The sequence below is a fragment of the Buteo buteo genome, chromosome 15 (assembly GCF_964188355.1).
Source record: "Buteo buteo chromosome 15, bButBut1.hap1.1, whole genome shotgun sequence".
NCBI lineage: Eukaryota > Metazoa > Chordata > Aves > Accipitriformes > Accipitridae > Buteo > Buteo buteo.
Genome location: NC_134185.1, coordinates 17,307,246 through 17,320,539, shown reverse-complemented (window position 1 = coordinate 17,320,539; position 13,294 = coordinate 17,307,246). Strand labels below are relative to the sequence as shown.

Genomic DNA, 13,294 nt, shown 5'->3' with positions numbered 1-13,294 from the left:
TAGGTTAATGAGATGAATTCCAGCTGGTTTATCATTTGCTTAAGGCAGCAAGCAAATGTAAACAACATGAGGTGTAGATAATAGATTATTTTTTCTTTTGTATATGATTGTCTTAATATTTACTATATTCAGTCATATAAGATGCTAATTTTTAATACTTCTTTAGCTATAAGAATGCGTGTTTGCTTTCTCTTGATTCGCACAGAACAGATGGATGCTTGACTGCCTGCTAATCCACAGCTGGAATGGTTTCAGCGGTTTCCACGTTGCTGGGTTAGAGTGGCTTTTCTAGTGGACTGAGAGGGCAGCAAGAGAGGGATATCATTATTCATCAGTATCCCAGTGGGATCGCTGCCAGCAGAGATTAATTTTTTCTGTTATGCTTGTAAAACAAGCTCAGGTGGAGTCTCTAATCCTCAGGGCACGGGTGGCAGATCAAGGAAGATGCTACAAAGCTAGTTAATTTTCAGATTCTAGGGGAAACAGAAGCTCTGTTAGATGTATAAATACATGATTGCAAATTTAAGTAGCTCAAATCCAAATGGGATCTTCCTAGACATCTGGTACTGAAAATCTCTGTTTTCTTTGTCTTTTAAAAGAAGTTCTTAAAACTTTACACCAGAGGCAAAATGTCTGCAACTCTCTTAATCATCAGTTATCTTTCCATTTTAATTTTTTTTTTTTTAATACAGCTCTTGCAGTGTACTTCAGGTGGATGCCTTTATTTACAGGTAGAAAAGACATGGTATAAGTCTGTGTGGGAACACGGAGTTTACAGTATTCTCACAAATTTGTGTGCAGTGAACATCACCAAGAAAAATTATCACTTGCCATCCAAAAAGGGTTAGATCTGCCCTAGGAATGCATGGTACATCCCATTTGGGTGATGGGATGATCTGTTAAGGTCAAGTGTGGTACAAGGGCATTTTTGCCATGTTACTCACTGTATCAGACTTCTGATCATTCATGACAGAAGTGTTGATAGAACTTCCTCAAATCAAGTACACAAAATTACTGACAGATTGTCTGTTTAATAGACTTCAAATATTTTTTCTCTTACTGTCGTCTTTGTTTCCTCAGTGATTACCCATCTTCCTCACCCTTGTAATTATCAGTGTCTTTCATCTCTGCCTTACCTTGTAGCTCTTGAGTTCTTCAAAACATTGGGTCAGATTTTCAAGCAATGTTAATTCACAGTTACACTGAAATGAGTGGAGATGTGTGAGTTTTTATCAGCGGGGATCTACCCTTATTGAAATTTACTTGCAGCAGCTGTCACTTCCTCTTCAATTGTGTTCTTTTATTATTATATTAAACTACTTTCATTTAAAAGTGCTCAGAGTGAGACCAGTAGCATTGGCTTGCTGAAAACATTGTGCATGTAGGCACCTTCCAAGTTTCCCATATATTCTTGCCAGTTCATATTGTTCTTCTATTATTCTGGGCTTGAGCCTCTCTTGAACAGAGGCTGCTAGTCATTTCACCACATGATGACAGGTATTCACGCCTGTGAACTTTTTATTCCCTTTTGTCTCTGGTCACATAGTAGTCTAGATCCGGAATTTAATCCAGTACAAAAATGCAGCAGTGTGCATTTGTGGCTCCCCACTAGGGGAGCTGCCACAGGTCAGCAGATCTGAAATCCAGTTTTCAACACACAGAGCTTTTACAGCTTGCTATTAACATATACAGTATGTATGGGCCCCATTTCACATCAAGAATTAGTAGCACATACTCCTGTCTCCATGCAGAGTAGCATTAACTTAATGCAGAGATCTGTTAACTTCTTCCCTGGGTCTGGGCTCTGCACTGGAAGATCCCAATGGAGGATCAAAGCCAAAGATGGAAAATGACTGATCGCTTTCCCGGGGAAAGCTGTGTGCCAAGATTTGCTATTACAATTTTTATTGCTATCATCATCTCAATCAGTAGTTCAGCCAGCTGATTCAGCCAAGCTCAGCTTCAAAATGTGGACAAACATCCAAATGGAACTGAAGTAGATTTCTCATGACAATCAGACTTTTGAATGTATACTCAGAGAGATTTTCCCAGTTTTGTGTTAGCACATTACTGAGTTCATGCACTGAAAAGATTTTCTGTATTAGTGCAATACAGTTAGTTTCAGTACAGCCAAAAACAGTCGGGTTTAAATCTTTCCTATAATGTGACTTCAGATTACTGGGGAGGAAAGTTGTGGGTCACTGCCCCATCTAGGTTTTAAGATTTAAAAAAATGGGGTGATGATAATGCATTCAGAATGCGCAGGTTCAAAGCGTTCTCATGAAAAGTAATAGGAAAAGTCAGGCATCTTGGAGAGGTGAAAATCTCAAATATACCATTTCCAGTGATAAAATGTAATAATTCTCTCACATCACTATAATTCACTTTATAAATGGAATTTATACCATTCCATTTATATTTATTTGCTATGGTCAAAGTAACTTATTCTAGGTGAATAATGTGTGTGCCATACAGGTTTCAGATGTTTGCTCTTATATTTGTCCTACTTTAGTCTTCTTTTGCATTTATTTTTCCTTAAACTGTGCAAGTGTTACAGGCTTACTTATAATCTGTAATTTAACTTAAAAATCTGAGAGTGAACTAAAGCCACCTCTACGAAAGTTGTACAGGCTTAATACTATGAAAGTACCTACACATTTAGGGGAAAAATGAATGTATTGTAGGAATGGTTTTTATTAGGACTGGCCAAAAAAGTACCACTGAATTATGATTGTGATGATAAACTTTATGAAATATGGATTGTGAGAGTTAAGACTTAAAATCATGAATTCATTCCTTGTTTTAATATGTTTTAGTGAAGTATGCAATTTAAAAAGGAAATTATTCTGAAACAGAATGGTTCTGTAAGTATATTTTTTACCATTTGGTAAACCAATTACAATGATTGAATTATCTATTACTGTATCTTCTTGTACACTGAAACCTACCTTCTCTGATATGCTTAGGAAACTTAGAAAAAAAAGGGAAATTGACTTTCAAGTTAGTATAGAAGTCCTAAGAACATTTTTCCCATGTCAAATTATTGTTATTTTATATAATCCTCCTTCTCACATGTGCTAGCATGCTTGCATTTTCTTTTAGCAACTCCATGTTGAAGCAGAGGTCTGTAATTTAACTTTGTACTTTAGAAGTTCCCAGATCTGCTAGGTCATTCTCTGCTACTGGTAGCTAATATTGCTGACCTCCTATTGCTCTGTGCGCAGTGGCAAAGGTCTTTCAGACTCCTGACCTCTGGTCATCAGGAATGTCATCAGCAGTTTGTAGTTTGGATGTTTTAAGTAAGAGGTGAACTTGTGAAATCTAAGCCCTTCAGGGTGTTTTTAAGTGATCACTCAACTGTTTCATTGCCCTAGCTTGTACCTTTTATGATGTCTGTAATTGTAAAATTTGTGGTGTTTATCATATGCGGCTATTTAAAAGCAAAAATCAAACACTTGTCTGTTTAAAGTGAGAAGTCTGAGAATACAATTATATAGGATTTCTCTGATCACTAACATGAGAACTTTATAAGAATTGTAAGAACTTTTAACTTGTATGTTCTTATAAACTACATTTGTAGGTCCCATTACTGAAACGTGCCCATTTTAAATCCTGACATATAAATTAATTTTTAAAAAATAATTTAATTACATAATTGCATGTTGATGCGGTTTACAACTTTATCTCTTCAACTTCTTATGCTCAACTGGAAATTTCCAATGCCCACTCTGGTAAGTCTGAAATCTAGAGCCCAGGGTAGCCCAGCCTCACTATTTTGCTCCTACCTAGTTAATTGGGTTAACTTCACACAATTTGATTCAAATTCTATACTTGGGGAAGGGGTTGACACTTATCTTTTATCTGAAAAAATGCATTTACCACTAATTAGATAATAAATAAAAAAGTTAGCATTTGTTTCAAAAAGATACTGAGCAGCCCTTATCCCTTGGGTGTTGTTCTCCATCCTATGCATATCTGTTTTCCTCCTGTGATTTTTCCAAAAGTATAGAGTGGAGAGTACTCCAATGGAAAACTAGAGAAGTGGCAAGATCATTTTCCTGTTACCCAAGCTGGAGTGGAGAGTTAGGGCAGGCAGAGTCCACAGTGGCAGGCACCAGTGCTGGAGAGGGAGCCCCTTTTCCGCAGCCAGGGACAGCTGCTGCCCAGGGCCTGCAGCTCTGGCTCCTCCGTGCCCCACGGTGCAGGGGCTGGCCCAGGGCTTTGCTTTCTGCCCTTCCTCCCTGCCAGCCGCTGACCCTGGAAGGAAGGGTTGGGAAAGCCCCCGTGGGAAAGGAACTGCACTGTGGGGTTGGCTCTAACGTGCTGGATGCCATTTGATTGCACTGCTGCGTACTTGTGCGGTTGACTGGGAGAGATGTTACATGGTATATGAAGGCAAGGAGCTTATTTAGAAATAGTCTCTGTGATGAATTACAGTATCACGTAGTAAATATATTCCAATCTTGCCTGACAATTTTTGGTTTCTTCTTTTGCGTCATGTTAGCCACTCTTCAAGATCTCTACAAAACTTCAGCCTGCTCTGCTGCCTTAGCAGAGCCTGCCAGGCTGCCCTAAAAATCTGGAACGTTACTTCTGCCAAGTTTGTCTTAAAAGTATGGTTTTACATGTGTAAAACAGAGTGAGGATGCTCCTTATGCAAGTGTCTACCGTCTAAAAGAGGGCTTCTGATCTAAATATCCCTGTGTTACGTAGCGGCTTCAATAAGGTGGTAGAAATTACTTTTTTTCTTTTTGTCTATAATGAGTCTTGAAAACATGCATCATGTTTGTTCTTAAAACTTATAACTAGTAATATCTGTTTATGGGATATTGTCCTAGACCTTTTATATCCAAGAGTAAAAAAACACCCAAACATTTTAAACTTTGGAAGTTTGAATTATGTCCCATAAAACTGAGACCAAAGCATATACATTTATAGGCTACCAATAAACTCTTTAAAATAGGAGTTTATAATGGAATCTCTAACAGATATAATTTTCAGAGTAGGAATTCTAGCAAGTACTTCTCCAATTCCATTTTTCGATCTGCTTTACATTTTGGTATGAGCTGAAAAACAACTTCTAAGTATGTGGTCAGTTTGGGCTTTTTTTCTCCCCCCCCACCCCCCTTATTTTTTAAAGCACAAGATTTCTCATGTTTATTTGTTTTCTGAATATAAATGTAAGCTTGATTGTGTTCCAGCTGCCTGCCAGGATACATTTGTGTACAATTAATGTCTTTCCTTATACATCAAACACACACTTGAAAATGTGATGATAAAATATAGTATAACTATATTGGTTAATTTAAATAATTTTAATAATATATATTTGTGTCATTATTGTGTCACATAATACGGTCTTGTGCTCTTGGGAAGAGCATGGGCCAAGGAAGATTAACTTGGGAACTTTTAGTTAAGCAATTCTTTTATTTTCCTTATAATACAGTTAATAGGGTCAAATGAGACTTTTGTCAGTACATGAATGGAGATATATATATGTATATATAAAAAACAGAAATAATTTCAAATGTTTTTAAGTACAGAAGTTCAAGTATCCTCAAAGAAAAATTTAGAATTTGTGAATCTATTATAAGACATCATTATCCAGTTACCTAGCTACTCACAAACTACCAGTGCTTGTTATTTCTCTGTTTTGACCATGCTGCTTTTCTCTACCCTATACTAACAGTAACATAGGTATCACCCAAATGAGGACAATTAACAGACTTTAAAGATTGGAGTCCAGCTACTTCCTATACACTGTAGCACTCTGTGGAAGTGACAGGTCAGGATGTTACACTAAAATATTCTGTAGCACTTTGTACAATGGAACAAAAGACAAAAGCCAATTATATAATAATACTATTGTTGAGCTTATATTTGCCTATCTAGTTACTTAAAGATCAAAATATGCTGGTTTCACTTGGAAAAATAAATTGCATATTGGCGTACCTTTGAACTTCTGATAGCAGAGAAGTAAAATTTACTTCATAATGTATTATTAGTGTTAACTGCAGAATAGCTGTAAAAAAAATCCACATTTATTTATTGCAGCCTATTTTTTATTTTTCCTTCTATGCACAAATGTATGATTTTTGCAGTCCTTCAGCATGTACTCAGACTACCAGAAGTTTATGTAATTCAAACCAAGGTTCAGGTAAAGAGGATGCAATTACTATATTAACTAAAAATTATCCTCATCTTTTCTCCTTTTTTATTATTCTGGTAGTTACTTTTAGTACTAGTTTACTGCAAGATTTTTTTAATACTTTAGCTTAAAAACTGTTAATTTTGGTATCAAATTTTCTAAGAATGTTTTTCCCTTGTTTCTTTCTACATCAGAAACTTGAAAGAGAGCAAAACACATTGCAGGTTCGTTAAAGTTGAAAATATGGTGTGTTTGTGTTCACTGTACCTGTATAAAGAAAAGGAACGTACAGGCAGTCAGTGAATTCTAAGGTAGTTTAAATAACAGCATTGCTAAAGAAAAGACTACTGGTTCAACTCTGGAATGTGAGAAACTATTTTTGGTTTGTTTTAGACACTCATTGTTACAAATTAATCAACTGCTCTTTAAAGTCTAGAACTCATTAACTTTGTAAGTTTTACTGTTCCCATGACTGAATCTAACTTAAAATATTCAAGTTTAGTTTAGTTGCTCACCTTGATCCCATTTCTGTCTATGCTCCACAAGTATCCTCTTCTTTCTTGTAGACAGATGGCAAGATGTAGTCACTTGAGATTTAAAATGTTTCAGAAGGTTTACATGTGGTATAAGTTTATAGTTCAGCTCTCAGTATAAATCAGTAATTTCAGCCAAACTTACACATTTTGTGGCTAGAAAGAAAATCTGATTTTTTTTTTTTTTAAGCCTAGGGACACTGCAGAGCATAGTACTCACCATGCTGGATACCTTATTTAAATTTTAGTTCCGTCTGACTCCTCAAACGCCTCATAGTACCAGAAAACTGCAAAATATATATTTTAAAATGGGATGAGTTGTTTACTTTTAGAACAGTTCAAATAAAGGCTGATGATAAGCTGCATATCTGGAACACGATGTTGCAGACAGGACTCTAAGATGATTCTGTGGCTGGTGTTATGCAGGAAACAGAATTCAATTATCAGAATAGCCCTTTGGCCTTGTAAAATGTAACTATCGAGTTTATGCAGGTCTACGTGTGACATTTCTCACTAGCAAAGCAAGCTACTGTCTTCTATATGACCCTGTATCGCATACAGATTGAAATGTAGGTTTGAGAGGACTCTTACACCCTCAAAATAATGCAGCAGTCTCTAATGCCCAAAAGAAGACATTATTGGGAAAGTCCATCACAGACCTATAGAAAAGAGAGATGTGACACGACTACCAAGTGCACGATTGCAGAACCCATAGCTAAAATTCCTAGTTATCTCCTGGTATACTCCAAGTTATGCTTAGCTGTGTAGGTGCTTGTAAACATATTTCTACATGGGCTGCAATAGTCCTGATTTAATGGAAGAACAAGGGAAAGTGAAAAATGCACAGCAGTGCTTTGTGGTTTAACTATAAAGTTTGTATTAAGTTTCTTGACTGTAGAATGAAGATTAATGATTGATACGTAATTTGATCTGTTTTCTCACCCATGGAAGTAAGAATGGTATTCAGATATAATGTACTAAAATAATATATGTTATATATTGTATGGAATAGTTGAAGCTATAGCCTTTGCAGAACAGATTGAGATTCACAATGAAAAGGAAAACTAAAATGAAAAAATATTGAGTGAACAGCAGGGCCCATTTGAGGTGATTACAAAGGATGTTTCTTTATTCTGTCTTTTCTTGTGCAACCTGAAAACAGTAGCAGGGGGTTACAAGCAGAGTTCATCACAGAGTTGTCAATCACTGTCATTTAACATTTTGCAATGGAAGATGTCTTTATTCAAGGACAGCTGGGCAAATCAGAGAAACAGATTTGCAGTTAGTAGTCTGTCCAGCCTACACTAAGCAAACAAGGACAGGGCAGACATACTGGCCTCTCACATAAAAATATAATGGACTCTGCTGACCTTGGTGCCCTCCATTCAGCTTCATTCTCAGTTGTATAAAAGCTTCACTACCCATTCTCAATTTCCTTTAATTACCTACATGATGCAGATAAGAAAATGAACCTCACTTACTTACAGTCAATGATCACAAACAGGAAATTAGTTAGGCAAGTTGTTTAAAATAAGAGGAGTATTTTGGAGGTAAATAAAACATGTGATGGGGAAGAATTAGGGAAAATGCATTTTCAGGAGTACCAATTGGTCTGGAGTGACTTGGCTGATCCTTCTTCTTTCTGCTACTTTAAACTGCAAAGCAAAACTAAGTAAAAAATCTCCTTGGTAAATATTCTTTAAAATATCTTTGAAGGAGAAGCCAGTTAAATAAAAAGAGTGAAGCAAACATGCAGCCTTCTATAGAGCTTAAAAAGATTGTGACCTTAGGTTCAGAGAATAAATGACCACAGTTTTCACAAGAGATCTAGGAGAGACATCCAGGATTAAGCAGCAGTTGTCTTTAGTCAGTCTTCACTTCTAATCTGCAGTCAAGATGTGAAATAAATTAATTATATTCTGATTTTCTTTCCAAATCTTAAATTTTCTAATACTTACCTTTTCTTTTACATTTATATCACACTTTAGGTGTAGTTTCATTGTGCCATTAAAGAAAACAGAAAATTTTGTGCTGTCAGTTTTCAAGGGGGTGAAAAACAGCTGTATAACTGTTTTTAGGAATTGTCAAAAAAGGTTCTATGTGTCAGGATATTAATGAGTGGGTATGGTATTTTGCAAGTCAATTAGGTAGTTCTATTAGGTGTTCTAAAATTGCCATTTTCCTTTACCTTACTCTGCATTGGTTGCTGTTGCAAATATTTCATTAGTATGAATTGGCAGGAAGTCTGACTGGGGACTGAGGACTAAAATGCACAGTATCGAATCTATACTTTAAGAGGAGTATAAAACCCTGAACACTTTAATTTAATGGTCTCTGCTAAGCCCATAGTTTGGAAGACATTGCCCTTCAGGCTACCCAAATGACTTTTTATTTTATGACAAAAGAAATACACTCTCTTAAATTACAGATGGAAAAGATATCAGTGTTATAAAACTCTTACTTTACTTGCGAATTTTATACTTTAAAAAGATCATTCTCATTCCAAACAAGAATATGTATGCATGCATGCACAAGAGGATTTTGTGGAGGAAAATAAAATCACCAATTAAGTCACAGAACTGACTCTTCAGCCTGAATTACAGTTCTTAGGATGCTTCTGTTAAATTTTCTTTCTTTCAGAGACAGTGAATTTCCCTAGCAGGAGAATGAACATCTCTGCTCTGGCTACTAGAACAGTCATACTCTTTCCTCTCAGCCCCAAGGATGTTGCTACTCATAACTACATTTAGATTACCTGTTGGTGTGCAGCTCCTTTTTGCAACATGAGAAAGTTCTTAGACAGCTTTCATTTTGGCATTAATGGTAGTAGTCCCACTCTGGAACACAAAGGATAGTTTTCAGCACCTACTTAACATTATTTTGCTCTTTGATTGCTGGTCATCTGTTGCTTAGACACTGACTGCTCAAAATATTGAAAATATGTTTTAAAAGAACCTTACCAGAGCTATTTCAAACCCACTCTGTTTTGAATACAAAGAGAAAAGTAGCAACCTTGAAAATTGAAAATATGAATTATTGACTTCTTTATAGCTAACCTTACAATGTTTTTGTGAGCCAGCCAGGGTAGGATATCTGTAGAAGATCATCTCAAATACTGAGTGATCCAATGAATGTATTTATTTCACTGATTTTATTTTCTTCTCCTCTAATGTTAAATCAGCTATGTGAAAAAATATATATATATGTATAATTGTGTGAATATTTGTGAATGTTTTACCAGCTATTGTTTTCCCACACATGTGATTTTGATAAATAAGTATGCTTTCTAAACATTAAAATGCTTCTATTTTAACAATGAAATCTAACTGTAGTAAATTAAATGCATATAATTTTAATGTCTCAGTAAGCAATAATAATTATTCTGAAGTTAATGACAATGGTTAATTTTTTTTTTTTTTTAAGAATGCTGATGAGTACACAGATCTGCCTGTGAGACACAATGAAGATCAGATGAACAGTGAACTGGCAAAACATCTTCCAGTTGAAGTCAATCCCCATTCATTTGACAGTTCACACACAAAAACACATCTCCTGCTGCAAGCCCACTTCAGTCATGCCATGCTGCCTTGTCCAGATTATGCAACTGATACAAAGACAGTATTGGACCAAGCAATTAGAATATGTCAGGTATAGTAATGCATTTCAGTATTTAACTCTTGTTGGTTTACTATTTATTGTTAGTGTGTTGTAATATTTTGAATATAGAAAAATCTGAAGATTTCTTGCAGTCTTATGGAGAACTGGTACCACGCAGTGTGATACTACTTTGTTTAGGGAGGAAATAGATGCCCATAAAGATGCCCACTTTACAGAACTGGAGCTGAACAAACTTATGGTAAAAGACTGTGGAACTCTGGTTGGAGGCATCTGTTGCCATAGGGCTCACCTCTTCTTTAATATGCAACAGCTTTCTATCTCTGTATCCTGGAATGTTGTACATAAGTCTTTCCTGCATGGGTGTGCTCCTCGCAGATTGTTATGCTGACCCCAAGAACCTGTCTCCCATGGGTACTTTTATTTTCATAGCACCCAAAAGTGCTGTAGTCACTGCCAAGCATAAATAAAACATGTTTTGAAATGTGATTTGGGACAAGATACAGGGCTTTTCTCTGGCTTGTGAAAAGATATGTCTTCTATTTCCCAATTATCACAGAGTCAAAGAGCACACTTTTAAACTCAGTCTGGAGGCTTGTGACTTTTACAGTTGTAGTGCAGTCACAACCCACAGAAACTAAACTGACCATGGAGAGTACTGGTAACAAGCGATCACATGCACAGCTGCATGCCTCAAAAGAATTTTAAAGCAGCAATTTGAGTTTGGAATGGAGTGCTGCCATATCTGAAAAGCACAGTTACAGCAGGAAGGGTGAGCTCTAGTTGACACAGGGAACAGCCGCCCCTCTGATTCTGCCGGAAAGGAATAATACTCTCTTTAGTAGAACTGGACAAGGACTCATTCACAGATTCTTGAAGATCAGGTAGCCTTCAACAAACTATTCTTTTTATCTTCCTCAATTCAATATCTGTAAAATAGGGACAGCTATTCTTTCTTCCTACAGTTTTTGTTTGCTCAAATTTTAATATCCTCAGTGATCTATATGTCAACTATCAGAATGAGGCTTTGATCTTGTTTGAAGACTGTTGGCAATATGGGAACTGCAAACATCATTGTGTCAAGCCTACCAGTTTGTAAAACTATGCTATGAGAAATTATTAATCAATGCTCTAGACAGACAAATACCATGGGCAATTCAGTGTCCAGTGATTTGGGTAAGTCTCGATCTTACACTAACAAAAACTGCAAGCTCGCGATACTAATATTGAACAAAGCAAAACTAAAATTAAGAAAAGGAAAGTAAGAAGCAAATAACACCACAGATGTTATTGCTATGCAGTCTTAAACTTGGCAACCAGCAGTGCTTGAATGCAAGTCTACTCCAGATATTTCAAATCAATAAAATCATGGTGCTAAAAGCTTCAGCATATGAACAGTTATTATTCATAGTACTCAGTTATGAACAGAGAACAATGTCACTTGCTCAGGTGAGAAAATTCACCTTTGTTTCAAAGAAATCACATACAGGTTCATTTAGACATTTGTGGCATTAGTGTTTGGGAGGTAATTACATATTTGGAAAAAATGTAAATTAAAGATTCTTTTTAATAGTTATTTTGCTCAATATTTATCCTTCTTTGTTAAGAAATTTTTTTTTTAATCCTGTTACTGCATAGTAGGTATTTAAGAAACAATAATCACTCAGAAGAAAAAAAAACTAAAAGATTGAACAGTTCCTTTAAACTGAAGTAGAGTTCAGAAGAGTACTATTCCATACTGTGCCTTGGCACTCAGATCTTCGGTTAACTACTACATAATGTTACATACACAGTCATCTTAAAAAAAAAAAAAAGTTCCTCTAAAAAAAAAAAGAAAAAACATGCAAGCATTTTTTTATTTTGAAGTTGGCGCATGGTTTACATCTCTTGGGAGAATATTTGTTCCATCTTATTAGTCACGCTTTCCAAATGGAGGTTAAAGTTCCCAGAATATAAGCAATAGACAGGGTTACACTTTCAATACTGGTTGTTACCTTTTTCCTTAGCAGTGACCTGCTGATGAACTCTGGGTCAACAGAGGTGGAAAAAAAGATGTTAGTTGTGGAAAAGGAACTGAACCATAGAAGGATCCATTGATAACCATATTCAGTGGGTGATGTTCTCTGTGTGTGTGAACACGTGCTCACGCACCATCAAACATAAAATTCAGCAGTGAGACGGGAATTGGTTTTTTAGTTATGTTGAATGTTTGTTTATTTATGTACAAAGTACTTCAGCTGTTAAGGTTGTATAGCTAACCTTCAAATTGTGACCTGAACATAAACTGTTATTATTGCTGGCGGGTATATGAATGACAGACTTTCCATATCAGCACTGCTTTTCTGTTACAAGGCAGCAAGATCTTTCAAAGAGCTTTTACAAGTGGTTGTATCTCGGTACGTAGAGCAGACCTCCATCCCAGGTCCCCTGCAGAGCAGATTTGCCTTCTCTAGCCACGATACATAAGCAAGCCTCTTTCCATCACAGACTATTAAACTTCTACACACTTCTGTGCTGTCTTTCACCTGAATCAGCCTTCTCTCCCGTGGTTCCTTTCACATCCCACCCATTGTGTCCTCCTTCCCATTCCTCCAAAGCCCTCTGGGCCTTTTTCATCGCTAGTGGCTTTAGGCACAGTTGTGTTAATGGTCAGTCAGAAAACTTAAGTTAACAGCATCAGGTAGATAAATGTAGCTGATGGATTTCAGGTAAGGTTCCACTCTCTTCTAACAAAAAAAAATTATGCAACCACTCGTAAATTAATTTTCCTGAGATGTCTTAGAAGTTTTTGTTTTATGTTAGAATTCTGTTCATCTATACTCATGATGAAAGATAGAAGTCATAAGCATTTACCGGAATTTGAGGAGTCATGGTGCTGGCTCAGTAGTGGAATGTAATTGTTAACAATTCCATAGAAAATGGAAGAAATATATTCTGTTACAATTTTCCTATAGTTAACATTTCTTAGGTATAGATGGAGTTCACTGTAGCAAGATAA

General features: G+C 36.2%; 1 protein-coding gene across 4 annotated transcripts in view; it reads left to right on the top strand.

Moving 5' to 3' along the window:
* ASCC3 (activating signal cointegrator 1 complex subunit 3) overlaps window positions 1–13,294 on the top strand; it is a 276,733-nt gene that overhangs the window by 244,190 nt on the left and 19,249 nt on the right. For all 4 annotated transcript variants that reach the window (XR_012653054.1, XM_075046673.1, XM_075046672.1 and 1 more), the window contains one exon: window positions 10,105–10,329. Coding sequence is in view for 3 of the 4 variants with exons in the window: in XM_075046673.1 (XP_074902774.1) it covers window positions 10,105–10,329 (225 nt within the window). In the remaining variant the exon portion in view is untranslated. The remainder of the gene's footprint in view (window positions 1–10,104; window positions 10,330–13,294) is intronic.